This window comes from Aquarana catesbeiana, linkage group LG01, assembly GCF_042186555.1.
Source record: "Aquarana catesbeiana isolate 2022-GZ linkage group LG01, ASM4218655v1, whole genome shotgun sequence".
NCBI lineage: Eukaryota > Metazoa > Chordata > Amphibia > Anura > Ranidae > Aquarana > Aquarana catesbeiana.
Genome location: NC_133324.1, coordinates 891475953 through 891496288, shown reverse-complemented (window position 1 = coordinate 891496288; position 20336 = coordinate 891475953). Strand labels below are relative to the sequence as shown.

General features: G+C 44.2%; 1 protein-coding gene across 1 annotated transcript in view; it reads right to left on the bottom strand.

The window, feature by feature from the left end:
- Positions 1-17390, bottom strand: part of CFAP99 (cilia and flagella associated protein 99) — a 145887-nt gene extending 128497 nt beyond the window's left edge. The window contains exons 1-2 of the mRNA XM_073610912.1: positions 17234-17390; positions 7009-7135 (exon numbers count right to left, since the gene is read on the bottom strand). Coding sequence (XP_073467013.1) covers positions 7009-7119 — 111 coding nt within the window. The 5' untranslated portion in view covers positions 7120-7135; positions 17234-17390. The remainder of the gene's footprint in view (positions 1-7008; positions 7136-17233) is intronic.
- Positions 17391-20336: the final 2946 nt, after the last annotated feature.

Below are 20336 nucleotides of genomic sequence, written 5' to 3'. Positions count from 1 at the left end.
CACAGGTTCTGTGGCTGATTAAGGTGCTAATTAAACTCACTTGGTGCCTTATCTGCATTAAATTAGCCACTGAACTTGTGTAATTCATATGCGTTTGGGTTTAAAGGGATAAGGCGGCAACCCTGGGTGCTAGATAAAATAATACAAATATATTTCAGTTTACATGGACAGCATACACATTGAACAATAACTGCCATAAAAACAAGGCAAATTCACCAATATGCATTTGAAATGCCAACATAGTTAGTGGAGCATTAATGATTTGCAGAAGCTGTAGTTTATGCATTTTGTGGGACGCCCACTTCATCTGGAGACAACCACAGTTGGTTTATGTGTGCATAAAATTATGTGTGTATAAAATTGGTGACATAAAAAAACAAGACCACATATTTGAGGGCCTGAGGGATAGCATCTGGATCCAATTGCTCTAAAGAGTCACAGCATGGATTCCCTCCCGGAGTGGGCAAAAAAGAACAGACCCCCACTGCAGTACCCCTTAATGGAAAGATTATATTGAGAACTATAAAGTTCCAGAAACAAGCAGCAGCCAAGAGAGGTGCTGTGAACACCCCGAATACCAGGGTGCCAGAAGATGATGCTTTCTGTGTGTGACGGACCCTTGGCACCACTCTTGGGTGCTTCCGCCAAACAGTGCCTCCTGCCCTCCAAACCCTTCAAGCAAACCGAGAGCTAATACCAGCCCTTTTACCCCAAGCATCTTACACAGACAAAATGTTGAGGTAAAATCCAAAGGAATTACTGTTTAATAATATCCCTTTCATGACTAAGCCTATTTTTGAAATTTGGTGTTTACAAGTTAAAATCCGTATTTTTTGCTAGAAAATGACTTAGAACCCCCAAACATTATATATATTTTTTTAGCAGAGAATCTAGAGAATAAAATGGCGATTGTTGCAATATTTTTTATCATACGGTATTTGTGCAGCGGTGTTTTAAACGCAAATTTTTGGAAAAGTGACACTTTCATGAATTTTAAAAAATCCAAATCCAAATCCAACAGTAAAGTTACCCCAATTTTTTTGAATAATGTGAAAGATGATGTTACGCCGAGTAAATAGATACCAAACATGTCACCCTTTATAATTGCACGCACTCGTGGAATGGCGACGAACTACGGTACCTATGAATTTCCATAGGCGACGCTTTAAAAATGTTTTACGGTTACCAGGTTTGAGCTACAGAGGAGGTCTAGGGCTAGAATTATTGCTCTCGCTCTGACGATCGCGGCGATACCTCACATTTGTGGTTTGAACACCGTTTACATATGCGGGCACGACTTCCGTGTGCGTTTTCTTCGCTGCGCGAGCTCGCGGGGACAGGGGCACTTTAAAAAAATTTTTTTTTTTTTTTTTAATTTATTTTATTTATTTTTGTACTTTATAAATTGTGTTCAAAAATTTTTTTTTTTTTTTTTACTTTTATTGCTGTCACAAGCAATGTAAACATCCCTTGTGACAGTAATAGGTGGTGACAGGTACTCTTTATGGAGGGATCGGGGGTCTAAAAGACCCCCGATCCCTCCTTTACACTTCAAAGTATTCAGATCGCCGAAAACGGCGATTCTGAATATTGTGTACTTTTTTAAATTCGGCGCCATTGGCAGCCGAGTAAACGGGAAGTGACGTCATGACGTCGCTTCCGCGTTTACAACGAGAAGGCTGGAACGAAGCCGAATGGGCACTGGGCCTCCCGATCGCACGGGAGGCCCGGTAAAAGCGGCGGGAGGCGGCGGGAGGGGGGGGATGTCCCCTCCCACTCCTCCGGTATAACAACCGAGCGGCTTTTAGCCGCATCGGTTGTTATACAGGGGTAGCCGATCGCCCGCTGTAAATAACGGTACCGGGATGATGCCTGCAGCTGCGGGCATCATCCCGGTATAACCCTGGAAAGCCGAGTACGCATATCTGCGTACGGTCGGCGGGAAGGGGTTAAACAGAAATACACTTCAAAAGTAGGGACAGTCACCGCATGAACAATAAAACCAAATATTACCCAAAACATCACATAATGGTTAGATAACGAGGTAAAGTTGACACAAGGCTAATCCCATCATATAGGAACCTCCAAGAGTTAGCCAACAAACAGAAACAATAGGAGACTCAATTAACAATGGGAATTCACACCTAGACAAAGCTTTAAATTAATGAGGGATCCCAGACTGTTATGCCGTGTACACACGACCGGACTTTTCGTCGGACTGAACTCCGAAGGACTTTTCGACAGAGTTCCAACTAAATGGACTTGCCTACACACGATCACACCAAGTCCGATCATTTTGAACGTGATGACGTACGACCGGACTAGTATAAGGAAGTTCATAGCCAGTAGCCAATAGCTGCCTTTGCGTCCTTTTTGTCTGTCGGACTAGCATACAGGTGAACGGATTTTTCGATCGGACTCGAGTCCGTCGGAAAGATTTGAAACATGTTCTATTTCTAAAGTCCGACAGATTTTTCGACAGAAAAGGTCTGATGAAGCCCACACACGATCGAATTGTCCGACGGATTCGTTCCGTCGGACCAGTTCAGTCGAAAAGTCCGGTCGTGTGTACACGGCAACAGTATGCAAGAAGACCCAGGGCTGTCCAACTCTCATTAACTAGCTTTCTTTTCACATACATCTTCTCACTGAGTTTCAGGTTGGCAGAGACCATCATGGCTTCCTTGACAGTTACATGTAATTATGTCCTTTTTCCATTATATTACAGGACATCTTCCTAATTGTTTGTAGCTCCCTTAAATAGAAGGGCCCATAGTCAGTAGGTAAGAGGCTGGCCTCCAGTCCCCCTCCAAAAGTCTCTGTCTTGGTTGGGTTTTTTTCTTAATTTAGACTTTAGCATCACGTTAAGCTGGCCATACACTAGAAGAATTTCATTGGAAAACTTTTGTTTCAGGACTATTTTCGAAGCATTAGTGAGGTAAAACTGTTTTGTTTTCAAGTGATGGCGTGAAGCTTTGAAGTAACAGGATGTAACATTTTTTTTTCAAATGAACACATTTCTAACAATGAAGGTAGTTTTTGTTCAGGAAAGTTTATTCATTCTAAAATTGAAAATAACAATCAAACAACATTTTGAAGTACATGACATTCAAATGTTTTGACAATTTTCAGACAAACATTTGTACGAACGTTAGAACGAATGTTTGTTCAAAAAATCTACTAGTATATGGCCAGCTCCTTTGAGCTATCTTCCCTATCCCTGACTTCTATCCATAAAGCCCAACTCCAGGAATATCAAAAGTCCCCCCCCCACACACACTACAAGGCTTAAATGCTCATTATGTCTTGTGGGGGGGGGGCAGTGCCGGCTGTATAACTTACCCGTCTCCAGCGCTCTTCTCCTCTGCCCCAAGCTCTGGCCTCTGCAGGGGACCGGACACAGTTCTGTAGGGATCATGCTGAAGCGGAGAATAAGGCAAGTATTCCTTATTCCTCTAGACATAACAAGAAAGTTTAGGATTTTGGATTTTTTTTTTTTTTTTAAATTTTTTAATTGCTGGAGTTGGGCTTTAACCCTATTCCTATAATGTCTTTCTTACCCCGGTCTCTCGCTCTCTTTATTTCTTTACTTTTTGTTTTCTCCGTCTCCTACTTTTGTTTGGAAACTCCTCCCTCTTTCACTTTCTCTCCCTGCCTTATGCTAGATACACACTATCAGTTTTTTTTTTTATTCAACACAGCGGGCTGAACGAAAATAAATAAATGAGGAGCTCCTTGTACTAACTATCCGATGTTAGTATAGTGATCTCCCCTCTGAGCTATTGTGTTCTAAAAGGGCCCACCCCCGGGACTGCCCCCTTCCCCCCCAACAGAACACACCAGTCAGAGCTTTCAGCCATTGGCTGACGGCGCTGATCAGCAGATGTTTTTTGGCCATGCCCCTTCGACAGGAGCCGGACAGGCTGCTGTACACACGGGCAGAAACTCGGCCGGTTTCTGTTGAACCGCCTAAAACCGGACGATTTTCAGCCCGCATTTGCCATTACTCCTTTACTTTCTTCCATTTCTATAGTGTCATAGGACACTATCTGCATGGAGTTTGCATGTTCTTTCTGTGCTCAAATGGGTTTCCTCCTACACTCCAACGACATGCTGATAATTTGGTTCATTTGCTCTGGTCTAAATTGGCCTTAATATTGGTACATTCGAGACAGGGACCTTGAGCAGTCAATAGATTATGCAATTTTCTTTCCTTCCACCACGGGTAGAGGAAAAGAAAATTGCTCGATTCTCTCATCAACACAGTCAGTGTTGATGGGGGATTTCCTCCCGCAGCAGTATTGTGTTCTGCCGACGGGGGACCTTTCCTACCACTGGCAACTACAGCATGGACCTTATGGGGTTGATTTATTAAAGGCAAATAGACTGTGCACTTTGCAAAGCGCAGTTGTCCTCTGCAAGTGCTGTTGCCCCAGGGCTTAGTAAATGAGGTAAGGCTTCACTTTGCAAAGAGTAGCCAATCACATGCCAGAAAAATAAAAAAACAGCATTTCTGCTTGCACATGATTGGATGATGGAAGTCAGCAGAGCTTCTGCTCATTTACTAAGCTCTGGAGCAACTGCTCTGTCCACAGTCTTAATGCCTTTAGCAAATCAACCCTTATATCTCCCAACTGATATAATCTTTTTCCCGCTAACCCTAAAACCGCTGAATCAGCTAAAATTTGAACCGTGGGTGGTCCTGTCCGCAACATTCGACTAAACAAATTTCAAACAAAGAATTCAAGAAGCCGGGTGAAAAAAAGTTGGCCAGACAGTGATTGCATCCTATCAGATGTAGTTGCAGTTTAGGTAGTCAGAGAGCTGTGGGTGCCGGGACATCAGAATACAATAGCAGGTAGGGGAGATTCTCCATCCATGCTGTTTAGCATGGATGAAGGAATCTATTGGGCCTCATTCACATGGGTGTGTTATAACATACACCTGTGCAAAGGCTGTGTTTTCCTGCATCTCCGTACAGGCAGTCTCATTCATGTCAATTGAGATGCAGCGGATGCACGGACATAGTCACTGCTCCCAATTTGACAGGTATTCAGACAGGAGGTGGCCGAAAGGTGGTCACCCAGTAAGGCCAGGTTCACATATGTGCGGTCATGGTTCCCAGCATGAGTGTCACATTGCGTCTCTGTTCACCAGTTCAGGTGCAAATTAGGTTAGAATTTATGGCTGAATTTGCAACTGAATCGGACCCAAAAACACATAGGACCCTTTTGGAATGTGGACCGCAGCCGCTCTGAACCTGTGTGAACCTACTCCATTGCGAGCCGAGCATACTCGCATGTCAAACAAATTGGATGAGGGGAAACCCACATTCAATGAGTCCATATGTGAACCCAACCTCAGTGAATATCCGCCAGTTCATCAGGAACTCCATGTATGGCCAGCTTTAATCACAGATGTAGCACCCTGATGTTTAGGCAGGGTTGCTAGTAAATTTATTTGCCAAGTTATAGTTGCCTTGGCCAATTGATTTCACCCTAATTCTGGAAATGTTGCACTTCTCACTTCTGTCATTAGATGGCCGGGTATCTGGTGGCATTAGATAAGACAAGGACAGATTAGGAATGAATGGGGTGTCTCAGCCAATAGGCAGGGATCTTCTTGGGTCTCTTGGCCTGCTAGGAGAGCCTATTTATTTGGGTGAGGTCAGGTGATTGGGGTTCTGTGCCACCTGGATGTCTGTCTGGGTGGATGTGTGCTGTGCTGCCCCCGGCTGCTAGGCCAGAGCCTGAGGCCTATCCCAGGGACATCTGGCTGCTAGGCTGTCTGAGGGCCTATCCAGAAGCAAGAGAGAGCAGTGCAGGGTTGAGATTGCGGCTTGCAGCCCAACCAGAAGTGCCGGTTCTGCCAGCTGGAGAACCTGTTGTGGTACAGAGGTAGAGGGGAAGCTGTTGCCACTAATGGACCATCCACCTTATTACCAGGGACCACAGTGAGTAGCTGAAGCAAGTACCAGAGCAGTGTTCTCACGGTGAAGAATTGGGAAACTTCAGCAGATGTCAAGCCAGGGACCCAGCCAGAGGAGGTGACCCTTGCAGAGCAATAACCTCTGTCAAGCCAGGGACCAAGCAGGCCAGTGGGGTGACGCTTGAGGAGCATCTGTGAGTGCCAAGCTAGGGACCCAGCAGGGACACGGGGGTGACGCTTGAGGAAGATACTGAGTGAGAAGATTGGAAGAGCTCAGGGGATCCAGTGGATCAGCAAGTCTAGTGAAAACTGGAAGCTCAGTTGAGTGAAGATCTACAATAGGAGATCATAGAAGAAGTGAATACGTTCATTACAACCTTGTTAGAAACGGTTTCAAGATTGTTGCCATAGGAGACAGCGGTCCTACCACGATGTGGTGTCTTGCTGGATGCCTTTCCCTGCGTGGCTGTCTAAATATAGAAGTCTCGGAGTCTGCTAAATTAACATTGCAACTACTAAAGGGTGTCCTGGCCCTAACCCTCTCCCCCACAGTTCTGTTTAAGAGACAATAAATCTCTTTGCATTCGAGAAGTGTCTGGCGCCCATTAATCTACCTTGCACTACACCCACCATGCCTCGTAACCCACTCTACACAGAAGGATGTCAGCTGTCCCTGACTCTGGAGGTCATTATTAGGCCTGGAGAGGCCCAGGACTTGGCTACACACTCATGGCAATAAAATAGTATGTAGTCAGTACACCCTCACTATTTCATGCTGGTACTAAATTTGTAGTGGCATCAATATTTAAAGTGTATAATATCATCACATAGGATTATTTCTCTGTGCCATGGCCTAAAGAATAGACCTGCAGGAGATTCAGAAAAAAGCTGAGTGAGCGTATGGCAGGTGAACAGATGGGAACTCTATCACCAAACTCAGAATATTTGTTCATGTACACAGGTAGGGATTAGTGTACTGTCCACATCACTCATATTTTTACTCCTAGTCCAGACCCACAAGACACTTTTCAGCAGCAGATTTGAAGTCATCAGACAGGGAAATGACATGGACGGTCTTACCTGCAAGTCTTCTGCAGAGTCTTCCAAGAAATGCTCAAGACTCTGATTTTCTGGATTATACTTGTTAAGAAGATGGGCTATCAAGTTAATACATCTCCCATAATTAGTCATCTTCCTCTGCAGCTTCCTGTAAAGGAATGAAGTAGATAACAAAGGGCTCCAAGCAATATAAAGAGAAAAAAAATGCCTGCTTTAACCCTCAAAGCCCTCACTGGAAGCATTGCAGCATGGCCCCATTTACATGAATGGGTGACCTTAGGCAGAGGCACCACTTGGGGAAAGCGGCCATTACATTTTTTTGCGGCAGCGTGTATTATCCTGAGTGACTGCATGACCTTATTTAAGTGGGCAGCTCAACCACCGGCTTTCCACCCTCCTCACCCCTTGTGTGTACAAGCCCTAAAGTAGAAATGCAAGCCGATATAAAAGACTGCAGTTTAATCCAGTTATGTAATATTTACACAAACCATTGAACTTCATCTGAGGCTACTTTCACATTGGTTCGAATCAAAACTGACTGTAAAACGCCTATACGTTAATAGAGCGTTTTTGCTGCGCCTTTGTGGGGCGTTTTTTTAAACGACATGTGACTCAAAACTGCATCAAAAACGCATCACGGTGTGTTTTTGAGGCATTTTAGAGGCATTTTTGCCGCATTTACAATTGATTCCGTTTTTGGTGAGGCTTTTTTAACTGACCGAACATGCTCCAAAAATGCAGTAAGCAGGATTTTTTACACCGCAATGGAAGCACAACGCCCCAGTGTGAACACATACATAGAATTTAAAGGGAAGCATTTTTTTCTTGACCTTTTTTTGGCACTTTTTAATGCAAAAGCACTTCAAAAACTCCTCCGTGTGAAAGTAAACAAATATTCACATCCTCATCAGAGTTCCCCCTTACATCAGGGTCCCTATCAGATTCCCCCTTACATCAGATTCCCCCCCATAAATCAAGGTCCACAGAGTCCTCCTTTACATCAGGGTCCCCAGCAGAGTCCCCCTTACATCAGGGCATCGGGGGTCCCCATCAGAGTCCCCCTTTACATAAGGGCCCCCATCAGAGTCCCCTTTCACATCAGGGTCCCCATCAGAGTCCCCCTTACATCAGGGCATCAGGGTCCCCATCAGCGCCCCTGATTACATCAGGGTCCCCATCAGAGTCCCCCCTTAAATCAGCATCCACAGAGTCCATCTTTACATCAGGGTCCCCATCAAAGTTCCCATAGATTATGCACAAAATTGCTCGATTCCCTCATCAACACAGTCAGTGTTGATGGGGGATTTCCTCCCGCAGCACTATTTGGTTCTGCCGGTGGGGAGCCTTTAGCCTCAATCAGTGCAAATTAAGGATATGCCACTTACCCTAGCTCAGTGGTCATCAACCCTGTCCTCTGGGCCCACTAACAGGCCAGATTTGCAAGATAACTGAAATACATCACAGGTGATATCATTTGCTGCTCAGTGATTGCAGTATTCTAGTCTACATCTCCCCAAGATAATACATAAAACCTGGCCCGTTAAGCCCCATACACACGATAGGACTTTGTACAAACTTTTCCTTGGATTTTTGTACAAAGGGCGTTGGCTAGAAGTTTGTCTTGCATACAGACGACAGGACTTTTCCAGCCAACTTTCACCAAATCACGTGGTTTTTCAGCTCTTTACCACCACCCTTTGGTCAACTTCTGTATTGTTGTCTGAAATTGTGTCAATCTCGCCAGTTTTATTGGCGAGATTGACACCTTATGAGCCGGGTTCACACTGCTGCGGGGGTCTGACTTGGAATGCCAGGCACTGTGTTTGGCATGAATCTTGAGGGGGAACTCCACGCCAAATTTTAAATAAAAAAACGGCATGGGTTCCCCTCCAGGGGCATACCAGGCCCTTAGGTCTGGTATGGATTTTAAGGGGAACCACCTACGCCGAAAAAATTTTCGGCGTAGGGGTTTGGTCCCCCCCAATATGGATTTGGTCCCCCCCAAATCCATACCAGACGCCTATCCGAGCACGCAGCCCGGCCGGTCAGGAGAGGGGGGTGGGGACGAGCGAGCGCCCCCCCCCCTCCTGAGCCGTACCAGACCCCGGAGCTGCCTAATAAATTAATTTTAAAACCTGTGTAGTGCGTTTTATTTATTGACACTTTTTTCCCTAGGTGAATGGGAAGGGGTACCCTGTACCCCATACTCATTCACATAGGGTGGGGGGCCAGGATCTGGGGGCCCCCTTATTAAAGGGGGCTCCCGGATTCCAATAAGCCCCCCGCCCGCAGACCCCGACAACCAACGGGCAGGGTTGTCGGGAAGAGGCCCTTGTCCTCATCAACATGGGGACAAGGTGCTTTGGGGGAGGGGGTGCAGTGCGCCCCCCTCCCCCAAAGCACCAACCCCCCATGCTAAGGGCATGCGGCCTGGTACGGCTCAGGAGGGGGGGGGCCCTCACTCGTCCCCACCCCCTTTCCTGACCGGCCAGGCTGCGTGCTCGGATAAGGGTCTGGTATGGAGTTTGGGGGGGACCCCCACGCCGTTTTTTCTGTGTAGGGGGTTCCCCTTAAAATCCATACCAGACCTAAGGGCCTGGTATATCCCCAGAGAGGAATTCCCTCTTGCGCTAGCCGCAGTAGGAAAATGTGTTTTTCCTATTGCAGTCAGCGCAAGATGTACAGTACCCTGTCCCCGAGAACCAGCGCGATGGGTTTGCGCTGGAAACATTCTCACGGCCGCGTACTGTAGTTTGTACAAAAGTCCGATGCTTTTGTGTACACACGATCGGACTTTGCTCCATCGGACTTTTGTTGCCGGAAAGTTTGTCCGTTCGCACAGCCAACAAAAGTCCGATGGAAACAGAAAAAGTTTGTCCGATGGAGCGTACACGCGGTCGGATGTTGCTCCAAAACAGCTAATTTGCATGTTTGTTGTCAAAAAGTCTGATCGTGTGTACGGGCCTTTAGTGGGCCCTGAGCACAGGGTTGATGACCACTGCTCTAGCTGGCAGCTGAAAAAAATCTTGTAGTAAATTACATGACTGGCTGAACAGAGTTATAAATATTGTAGGGGGAAAAATACTTCTAATATATATCTTTCAGTGGTGTGTTATTTGGCTGCAGATCTTCTCGCCTGCTACAGAGTGTACAATCAGCAGTACTAACACTTTATTATATCTCCTGGTAGAAAAAAAAAGAAATAAAAACAGCAAGCCAGTGTTCTCAGTGGTTTAATTAAACAAGCTTTTTCTTGCCTGTAATAAATATAACAGCTTTAACCTATGACGATAGTCATGCTCTTCGATTCAGTTTGCGATTTTGATGCACTTAATAATGTACTTTCTAAGTGTCTGATAGCAGGCTGTGCCGCATAGCAGGTAATGAGATGCAGAACGATCGGGCTGAATAATGATACAAGACCTGCAGCAAGGGATGGTGAGCTCAGGCTCAGGTGACCTGAAATGCCACTACATGCTACTAATTTTATGGACTTATTTGCACAAAGCGACACTATTCAGTGATGATGACCACATCACAAAGTTCAGGTAAATGGCTGCTATGAACCCTTGAAGATTTAATTGTTTTCTTGGCCTTGTGAAATGTCAGCGCTGCTAAATATCAAGTGCTGAAGTCACATAAAGGATGAGTGATTGTCTCAGTAGACAAGGTACAGGGGAATGTATGCAAACTGGAGCAGTCTCAATATTGTAAACCCATAGTAAAGAAAAATGTAATAAACCAAAAAAAAATCCTGTGGGGCTGAACAATTCCCTGTCACCATGGCGACAGTAAAAAAAACTCTCTGGCGACCGGGTCATTGAGAGCTTTTGATGGTGGGGAAGAGGGTGCTGAAATAGCAGGGCTATTGTTAAGTAAATCAGGGGCGTAGAGGCTAATGTGACTGTTTTGACAGCCGGTGTTGCACAAGGCAGACTGAGCCAAGTCTGTCTCATGCAACACCGGCTGTCAATACAGTCATATTAGCTGCAGCATTCATCCACTGTGTCGGCTGTACCTAACGATAGCCCTGGCAATTCAGCACCAGCCTCCGCACTAGAAAAAACGATATTAGCATGTGGGGAAAACCCCATGCCCAAATGATCCCCTTCCCCTTTTTTTTCCTATTAGATGATCACCAAGTGACGGGTACTCTTTATGGAGACATTGGGTGTCCATTAGTTGTGAAGGTACCCCGTCTACACTAGACGAATTGGTTTCTCTTTTTGCCCCCAAAAATATTAATAGTAGTTTGAGATCCATCTTTTAAAATTGTTTTCTATATCTATTAAACCCCCAATGTCTCTCCTGCCCTCCAAAGGGCTGTAGCAGCCAGGGATTGACAGCTCTGATATTGGAAGTGACAAAATCATCATTGCTTCCAGCTTTATTAGTCACAGAGGAGACTGGGTAATGAATGTTATTCAAACTCCCTTGTATTTAGCTTTTACCATGGTCTGGGGCTCCCCGGAGGAACGAGAAAGCCTGGGAACCACTGCAGGCAGCAATGGGGATGGGGGTGAAGAGGCCTTTCTCGCTAAAGTAGAAATGATCGGGTGGGTGTAGAGCCTTCCAGATCAATTTTACTGAACAGCTGTTTGCTGGCTGTAAAAAGGCAATACAAGATCATGGCTGCAGTTTCAGCAATGAGCTTGTTATACCCACTTGCAGCCAGGACGTTTTTGTACGTTCGGCAGTCAGCAAGTGATTAACTGTATATCCTTCAGCTACCTATATAGTCATAAGCAGGTCAAGTAGTGCTGGCCCCTAGGTTTTTAGATGGTTCCTAGTTCTGAGTGAGATTTGTCCAGGCCTGCCTTATTGTTCCTGCAAGTATCCTCATAGGACCATTGGAGTTCCTGAAATATCCCAACTTCTTGAGTAAATGGAAAGTAGACCCCTACCTTCCATCCCACAATACAGTTCCTGTGGGACCCATTACCAAGCTGGAGCACTGTCATGTGAACAGTGGTGGATGTGTATAAGCCTATGCATATTCTGACTTTGAGAAAGTTTACAATAACAATGGCCTCCAACCAGGGCTGGGCAGAGGGGTACACAGAAAAGGTAACTGGCAACTGGGTTTAGGGCTGTATGCATTCAGGGACATTAGTCCAGAACTCATCCAGGAGTACGTCCCTGAACAAAGGGCCCTTAACGCCAGTACCAGCATCCAGCCATGTCCACATAGGCCCCATTCACACCTCAATGTTTTGTAGCTTTAAGCTCGAAGCTCAAAAACGCTGGTGGAGGAAAAAAAAAATATTCTCCATAGAGTTGGTTCACATCTCCACTCCAAGTTGCCTGAAGCTCAAAAAAGTTCTGGAGCTTTTTTGTAGCTTAAATTGAGCATATGTGCATGTTTTTGTCGCATTTTATTCCCATAGAAATCAATGGAAACATGCCATTTGCACGTTTTTGTGCACATTCGAGCATTTTGTTGCACGTTTTTGTGCGATTTTCTGCTCAAAAGAAAAAATGTAGAAAAAAATTGTAATAATATATGAATAAATAAATATAAAATGAATACACAAATAACTATAAATCATCATAAATAAATTAATATGTAATAATACATAAATAAATATTAACCCCTAACCTTAAAAAATATATTAAATAAATTATCATCATTATTAAAATAATATTAAACACCCAAACCTGAACAAAAAAAACATATATATTATTAATAATATTAATAATAATGGTATTTCTTTTGTGCTAGGGTTAGGTGTTTAGTTATTCTTTTTATTTTTTTTTACATTTTTTTAAGGGTTCGGGGTTAACGATTTATATATTATTACATACTTTTCATTTATTGTATTTACCATTTTAATTTATTTGTGTATTTATTTTACATTTATTTATTAATTTATTATTACTATTATTATTAGTAGTAGTATTAGTAGTAGTAGTAACACCGTAAACTTAACAAAAAAACCCTAATCCCTAACCCTAACCTAACCTTAACTCTAACAAAAAAATAATAATAATGAATGAATAATAATAATGATAAAAGAAATAAAAGCTGATGGATAGCTAAAAAGCAAGCAACAAATGATGCAACAGATGATAGTTTTTTCTATAGGCTAATAGAAAAATGGCAAAGCTCAAAAATGTTGTAAAAAACCACGCAAATCGCGCATAAACACATGCTGAAGACGTGCATAAAAACACACGCAAAAAAACACCGGAAAAATGCTCACACTCCGGTGTGAAAGCAAACTCACAGAGTATTTCAGCCTGTCATAGATTTTGACAGGCTGCGGGCAGTGGGGCTGGATTCGGCACCTGTGCCTTGCGGGAGCACAGCAACAATGTAGTGGATGTGGATGGATTCTTTTTGGAGAATAAGGATAGTGTTTAGTGTCACTTTAATTATGTTAGTTCTTACGTATTTGTGGCGTAAACACTTTCTATTGTATGTGATATTATTTTTGTTTTTATGGTATGACCCCATAACTTGCTGCACTGGTTTCTGCACACACTGGTCTGACACTACCTGTACCGCATCAGATATAATGTACACAGCTCACTTCACATTTAATTCCTCCTTCCTGAAATCTGTTATCCTCGTGTTTTTCACTGTATTAGACAACCAATATGACATCTGATCTCTCCTTCTTCTGGTATACCCACAATCAGCCCACACACTGTCTGTCTCTGCTATAATCTGATACCAGCCGTGATATCATTTTCCAAATCTTCAAATAACTGCACTACAGATATCGCTACATCAGATGTTCCTGGGCTGGAAGATAATCAGGAATATTTAGTCATATCTGTTATGTGATGTGATTCAAAGATTGCTAGGATATCTGTACAGGGTTCTGTATACACCGATCAGCCATAACTTTATGACTCCCATCTAATATTGAGTAGGTCCCCCTTTTGTCATCAAAACAGTGCTGACCCATCGAGGCATGGTCGCTACTAGGTGACCTGAAGTTATGCTGTGGTATCTGGCACCAAGACGTCAGTAGAAGATCCATCATTCCTGTAAGTTGCAAGGTGGGACCTCCATGAATCACACTTGTTTTCCAGCACATCCTACAGAAGCTTGATTGGATTGTGATCTGGAGAATCTGGAGACCAAGCCAACAGCTGTTGGGTTCCTCAAACCATTCTTGAACCATTTTGCAGTGTGTTGGGGTGCATTATCCTGCTGAAAGACCACACGCATGTCCACTGCCAGTGCTTGGTCAGCAACAATGTTTAGGTAGGTGGTACATGTCAAAGTAACATCCACATGAATGGCAGGACCAAGGTTTTTCAGCAGAACATTGCCCAAAGAATCAGACTGCCTCCACCAGCTTGCCTTCTTCCCATACGGCATCCTGGTGCCATCTCTTCCCCAAGTAAGCGACGCGCACACACCCGGCCATCTGCATGATGTAAAAGAAAACATGATTCACTAGACTAGGACACCTTCTTTTATCTCTCCGTGGTCCAGTTCTGATGGTCACATGCCCATTGTAGGTGGACAACATGTTTACTTGCTGCCCAATATATCCAACCAACATTCAGATGGCATTGTAACGAGATAATCAATGTTATTCACTTAACCTGTCAGTGGTCATAAAAGTATGGCTGATGGGTGTAGAGGTTAACCCAAGCTAAAATTAGAAAATTGAACCTTGAGATTTATATATATTGAGAACAATCTGTCTGCTTAGTACTTCAGGTTTTCTTACAGACATTACTGTAGGGCCCCAATGCCCCCTAGAATGGGTTAGGGACAAGCCCTATAAGTGGTACTGATTTTATGGTTTAAAAAAGAAAATTTTATTCAAGTACATTTTCCTAATGTTTAACTAAATGCAAAACTTACTTTTAGTGTTGGATAGAGTGGAGAGGATTAGAACCCCTGCCAGATTTATACTGCTGTCTGTGCCACCATTAGGGAGATTCACCCTCTCTATTTGTCCTGTTTACCATTATCATTGAAAGTAAAAGAAACAATAATGCCTGCCAATCAGTGATGCCCATTGTGGGCACTGATTGGCATCCATTGTAGGCACTGATTGGCATCCATGGGTGGCATCCCTGGTGGTCCTGGTGGCATCCCTGGTGGTTCAGTGTGGGCATCCTCGGGGGGGGGGGGGGGGGGGCTGTGCTGATAATCAATCAGCACAGACCCCCTGTCAGAGGAGCAGCCGATCGGCTCTCCTCTACTCGCTCTGACAGACGCGAGTGAGGAAAAGCCGATCAACGGCTCTTCCTGTTTACATCATGATCAGCCATGATTGGACACGGCTGAACACGTGGTAAAGAGTCTCTATCAGAGACTCTACCTAGATCGGAGTTGTGGTGTGTCAGACTGAGACTCCGCAACAACGATCGCCGCGATGCGCGCCCCCGGGGGTGCGCAGTGGCTTGATACTCTGGCAAAGTCATATGACGTCCGGTCAGGATATCGCAACCACTTTGTCAACGTCATATTGCTATATGGCGGGCGACAAGTGGTTAATGAATTAAAAAAACAAAAACTAACCAGTAAAGTTATCCCAACTTTTTTTGTATAATGTACAAGATTTCACGCCACGAGAATCGTGATCTTTTTATTCTAAGCAAAAAAAATCGTGATTCTCATTTTGGCCAGAATCGTGTAGCTCTAGTGTATCTGTGTATATCTATATATTTATATAGATATATTTATATCTATTATATATATATATATATATATATCTATATATATATCTATATATATATCTATATATATAGATATATATATAGATATATATATATATATGAATCCCAACCATGACACTACCTGCCTGAAGTTTGCATGTTCTCCCTGTGCCTGCGTCGGTTTCCTCCGGGTACTCCGGTTTCCTCCCACACTCCAAAGACATGCTGGTAGGTTAATTGGATCCTGTCTAAATTGTCCCTAGTATGTATGAATGTGAGTTAGGGACCTTGGATTGTAAGCTCCTTGAGGGTAGGGACTGATGTGAATGTACAATGTATATGTAAAGTGCTGCATAAATTGACGGCGCTATATAAGTACCTGAAATAAATAAAATAAAATAAAAATATATATGTATGTATATATATATATATATATATATATATATATATATATATATAGTGATGGGCTCGGGTGTGTTGAGATCGAACCTGCCAAGAAGCCGTCACTGCACACTGCCAATCATAGGCAGTGAAGCATTTCCCAACCGGCAGCTGCACATACACAGGCTGCCTATGATTGGTGGAGGGTTCCATCTGAACACGCCCAAGCCCATTCTTAATAGTGTAGAATGCTTCTGCCGCAGATGATTGGCCAAGCACAATGACAGTTTCCTGGTGGGCTTGCTCACCTTGGTTGAACTAGGAGGGAGTTCAGATGTGTCTGGGTCCTGCCCAAACCCAGGAGGTCTACCCCACCTGAGTTACTGTTGCCTTTCTATCATCTCAAACCAGTCTGCCAATTAACCTCTGACACCAACAAGGCATTTTCCTCCACACAATCTCCGCTCACTGGATATTTTCTCTTTTTTGGACCATTCTCTGTAAATCCTAGAGATGGTTGTGCGTGAGAATCCCAGTAGATCAGCAGTTTTTGAAATCCTCAGACCAGCCCGTCTGGCACCAACAACCTTACTACATTCAAAGTCACTTAAATCTCCTTTCTTCCCCATTCTGATGCTCGGTTTGAACTTCAGCAAGTCGTCTCCACCACGTCTAGATGTCTAAATACATTGCGTTGCTGCCATGTTGCTGATTAGCAATTTGTGTTACAAAGCAATGGTACAGGTGCACCTAATAAAGTGTGTGTATGTACGCGTGCAGCTTTCAGACCCCTGAGCGTTCCATGATCGCGCTCAAAGCGCACTTTTGTCATGTATTTATGAGATGCATGAAAACTGTGTGTTGTGCATCCATTGTTAATGGCACCCCAAAAAGGGCATGCAGACGCACGTCACCCACACATCAAAATGTGTGACGAAACACACGGGTAAAAAAAAAAAAAGCAAAGAGCTTGACTACCTAAAAGCCACATGAGCGTCTTTGGTGCGTTTGATGCGTCTTTTGAAATAAATGGGCTGCCCTGTGATCATGGCATGAAAACGCACCAAATAAAATGGCCCAAAATTGTGCGTTGATGAAACCCTTGAGGTGTGACCCCAGAGGATAAAAGTCATCTTAAAATCTACTGCACCCTCATTACAATGTACAGCTACAAAGGGTATAGGTAATAACACTTCCATCAAACATTGCCCCCATATAAAGAAGATGGAGATTTTACCGTATCGATCACTGTCTCCTGCTGATAGCCGATCTATTTCTGATTGGAACCCCTGACAAGTATCCTGCACTCCCGGTGCGGTTTTCTGGTTGGAGCAATGCCTTCTGGGTAATGTAGTCCTGAGCGCGGCCGGCCTCTCTTCAACATAAAGACAGAACTAGTAGGACGGAACTAACTTTCCCAGAGGGACGTGCGGCCGCCAGGGAGCGCTAATGTTTGAACATTGCCATGGTAACGGGAGACGGCCGAGGCTGCTCATTGGTGCCCAAATGCACGTGACCGAAGCTGTCAATACATTATAGATGAGAGTTGTGTGAATGTGGGACAGACCCTACCATAGAACTGTGTGCTGTACTTAGAGGAGCAATGTCACCAGCCTCAGGCAATGTGAGAGCAGATACAGGGAATCCCTGCTCACCTCTCACTATAGCAGAGAATGCAGCACAACATAAGACTGAACATTTACATTATACCTCATTTATATCACCATATGTGATCATGACCCCAGCATGATTCCTCCCATTTATATGTGTGTGTCGATACCCAACATGCACATGTGTACGCTGTATATGTTTTTTTTTTTACTTAACCATTTAAGGACCAAGCCTCTTTTTGAGATTTGTTGTTTACATTTTAAAATCATTTTTTTTTTTTTTGCTAGAAAATTGCTTAGAACTCCCAAACATTATATATATTTTTTAGACACCCTAGGCAGTCATTGAAATTATTTATGTCAGATCGTATTTGCGCAGCGGTCCTACAAGCGCAATTTTTTTTGAAAAAATACACTTTTTTTTTTAAAAATGCACTTTTTTTACTTAAAAAATAAGACAACAGTAAAGTTAACCCAATTTTTTTCTATATTGTGAAAGATAATGTTACGCAGAGTAAATTGATACCCAACATCTCATGCTTGAAAATTGCGTCCGCTTGTGGAATGGCGACAAACTCTGGCACTTAAAATTCTCTATTGGCGACGTTTAAAATTTTTTTACAGGTTACCAGTCAGGTAAGTCTTGCATAATGTGCTAGTATGCGATGCATTCTAGCACATTATGACATTGCCTTGCAAGGGTTTTTGGGGTTTTTTTAAGCTGCATTTTACTACCGCTTTAAGGAGGAGAGGAGAAGAGGTTTTCTCAGCTAAGCACACCCTCCACCCTGCATGCTCGAACTAAGGGCAGATAGATTCCATGCTACATTAAAAAGGTTGTAAAGCTCAAAAAAAATTTTTTAAATCCTGTAAGACAAAGGCATAATGAGCTAGTATGCGATGAAATACTTACCTTAGATCGAAGCCCTCGCAGTGGCGCCCGCACACCGCTGAGACGGCTAACATCTTCCCCGGTGTTTCTTCCAGGTTCACGGGCTCCGGCGCTGTGATTGGCTGGAGCCCCGATGACGTCACTCCCGCGCATGTGTGCGGAAGTCACCGGTCACGTGTTTTGCTTGCGTCTATCTAGCAAGGTTACTCTGTGGTATAAGCAAGGAAGCTGAGATTTCTGCAGTGTGTAAAGATGCTGTACAAACAAAAACTATTACAATATTAGAAATACAATACAAGACTGACAGATATCTATAACAAGCAAAATGCCTAGCAAACTGAACAGCCTATGGTCTATAATAGTACAAATACACTTAAAAGTTACTTGTCTTCTGTTACTGTATGTTCGTGATCTCCATTGGCTACGATTCTCCTGGAGCATCAGGCAAGTTTCTCCTATCATGAGTGGCTTCAGATGTTACAGCATCATGGTGTGTGTGTGTGTCTACTCACCCCTTTTATGTGTCAGGCTGTTTACCATAGTTACCAAACAACAGAAAACATACCTGTTTACTGTAGCTGCAGGGCTGGACTGGGACAAAAATTTGGCCCTGGACTTCATCATGACCCACTTTAATTCTGAGTGTCCCCAACAGCGTCCCCCTTACATCAGAGAGTAGGAATCAGCAGCCCCCTTCACATCAGAGAGTCCCCTTTAGCAGCCCCCTTCACATCAGAGTCCCCTTCACATCAGAGTCCCCATCAGAAGCCCCTTCATATCAGAGTACCCACCAGCAGTCCCCTTCACATCAGAGTCCCCACCAGCAGTCCCCTTCATATCAGAGTCCCCATCAGAAGCTCCCTTCACATCAGAGTCCCCACCAGCAGTCCCCTTCACATCAGAGTCCCCACCAGCAGTCCCCTTCACATCAGAGTCCCCATCAGAAGCCCCCTTCACATCAGAGTCCCCACCAGCAGTCCCCTTCACATCAGAGTCCCCATCAGAAGCCCCTTCACATCAGAGTCCCCATCAGAAGCCCCTTCACATCAGAGCGTCCCCATCAGAAGCCCCTTCTCATCAGAGAGTCCCCATCAGAAGCCCCTTCACATCAGAGTCCCCACCAGCAGTCCCCTTCACATCAGAGTCCCCGCCAGCAGTCCCCTTCACATCAGAGTCCCCATTAGAAGTCCCTTCACATTAGAGTCCCCACCAGCAGTCCCCTTCACATCAGAGTCCCCGCCAGCAGTCCCCTTCACATCAGAGTCCCGATTAGAAGTCCCTTCACATTAGAGTCCCCATCACATCAGTGTGTCCTCCCTCTCCTCCCCCTCCCAAATGTACTCACAGTTTTGAAGGCAGCTTCTCGTTCCTCTCTCCAGTCATGTGATAACAAATGATAAGGGGAGAGAGGAAGGAAAGTCTGCCGGCTGTCTATCTCCCCCTGCAGGCTGGAGGGAGCAAAACGCCTAATGCTCTCTCCAGCAAGTGACGTAAGCTGCTCCTCCTGACAGGAGTGAAATCACGATCACTCACTGTCAGTGAGGAGCAGCTCCAGGACTGCACCTGACTGGCCCACTGAGCCATTGGCCCACCGGGAAACTCCCGGTAGTCCCGGTGGCCAGTCCATGCCTGTGTAGCTGTAGAAACAATGGACTGTTGAAAACTGTCAATTGAATACAAAAATGGTATCTACGTACCATTGTCTACTCAAACCAAGACAGTAATTTAACAGTCATTCTTTCAGTTTGAAAGCTGAAAGAATCTCAAACAAGTAATGTCTTACCTGTTTACTGTAGCTATAGAGACAATAGCCTGTTAATTGAACTGTCAATTGAATA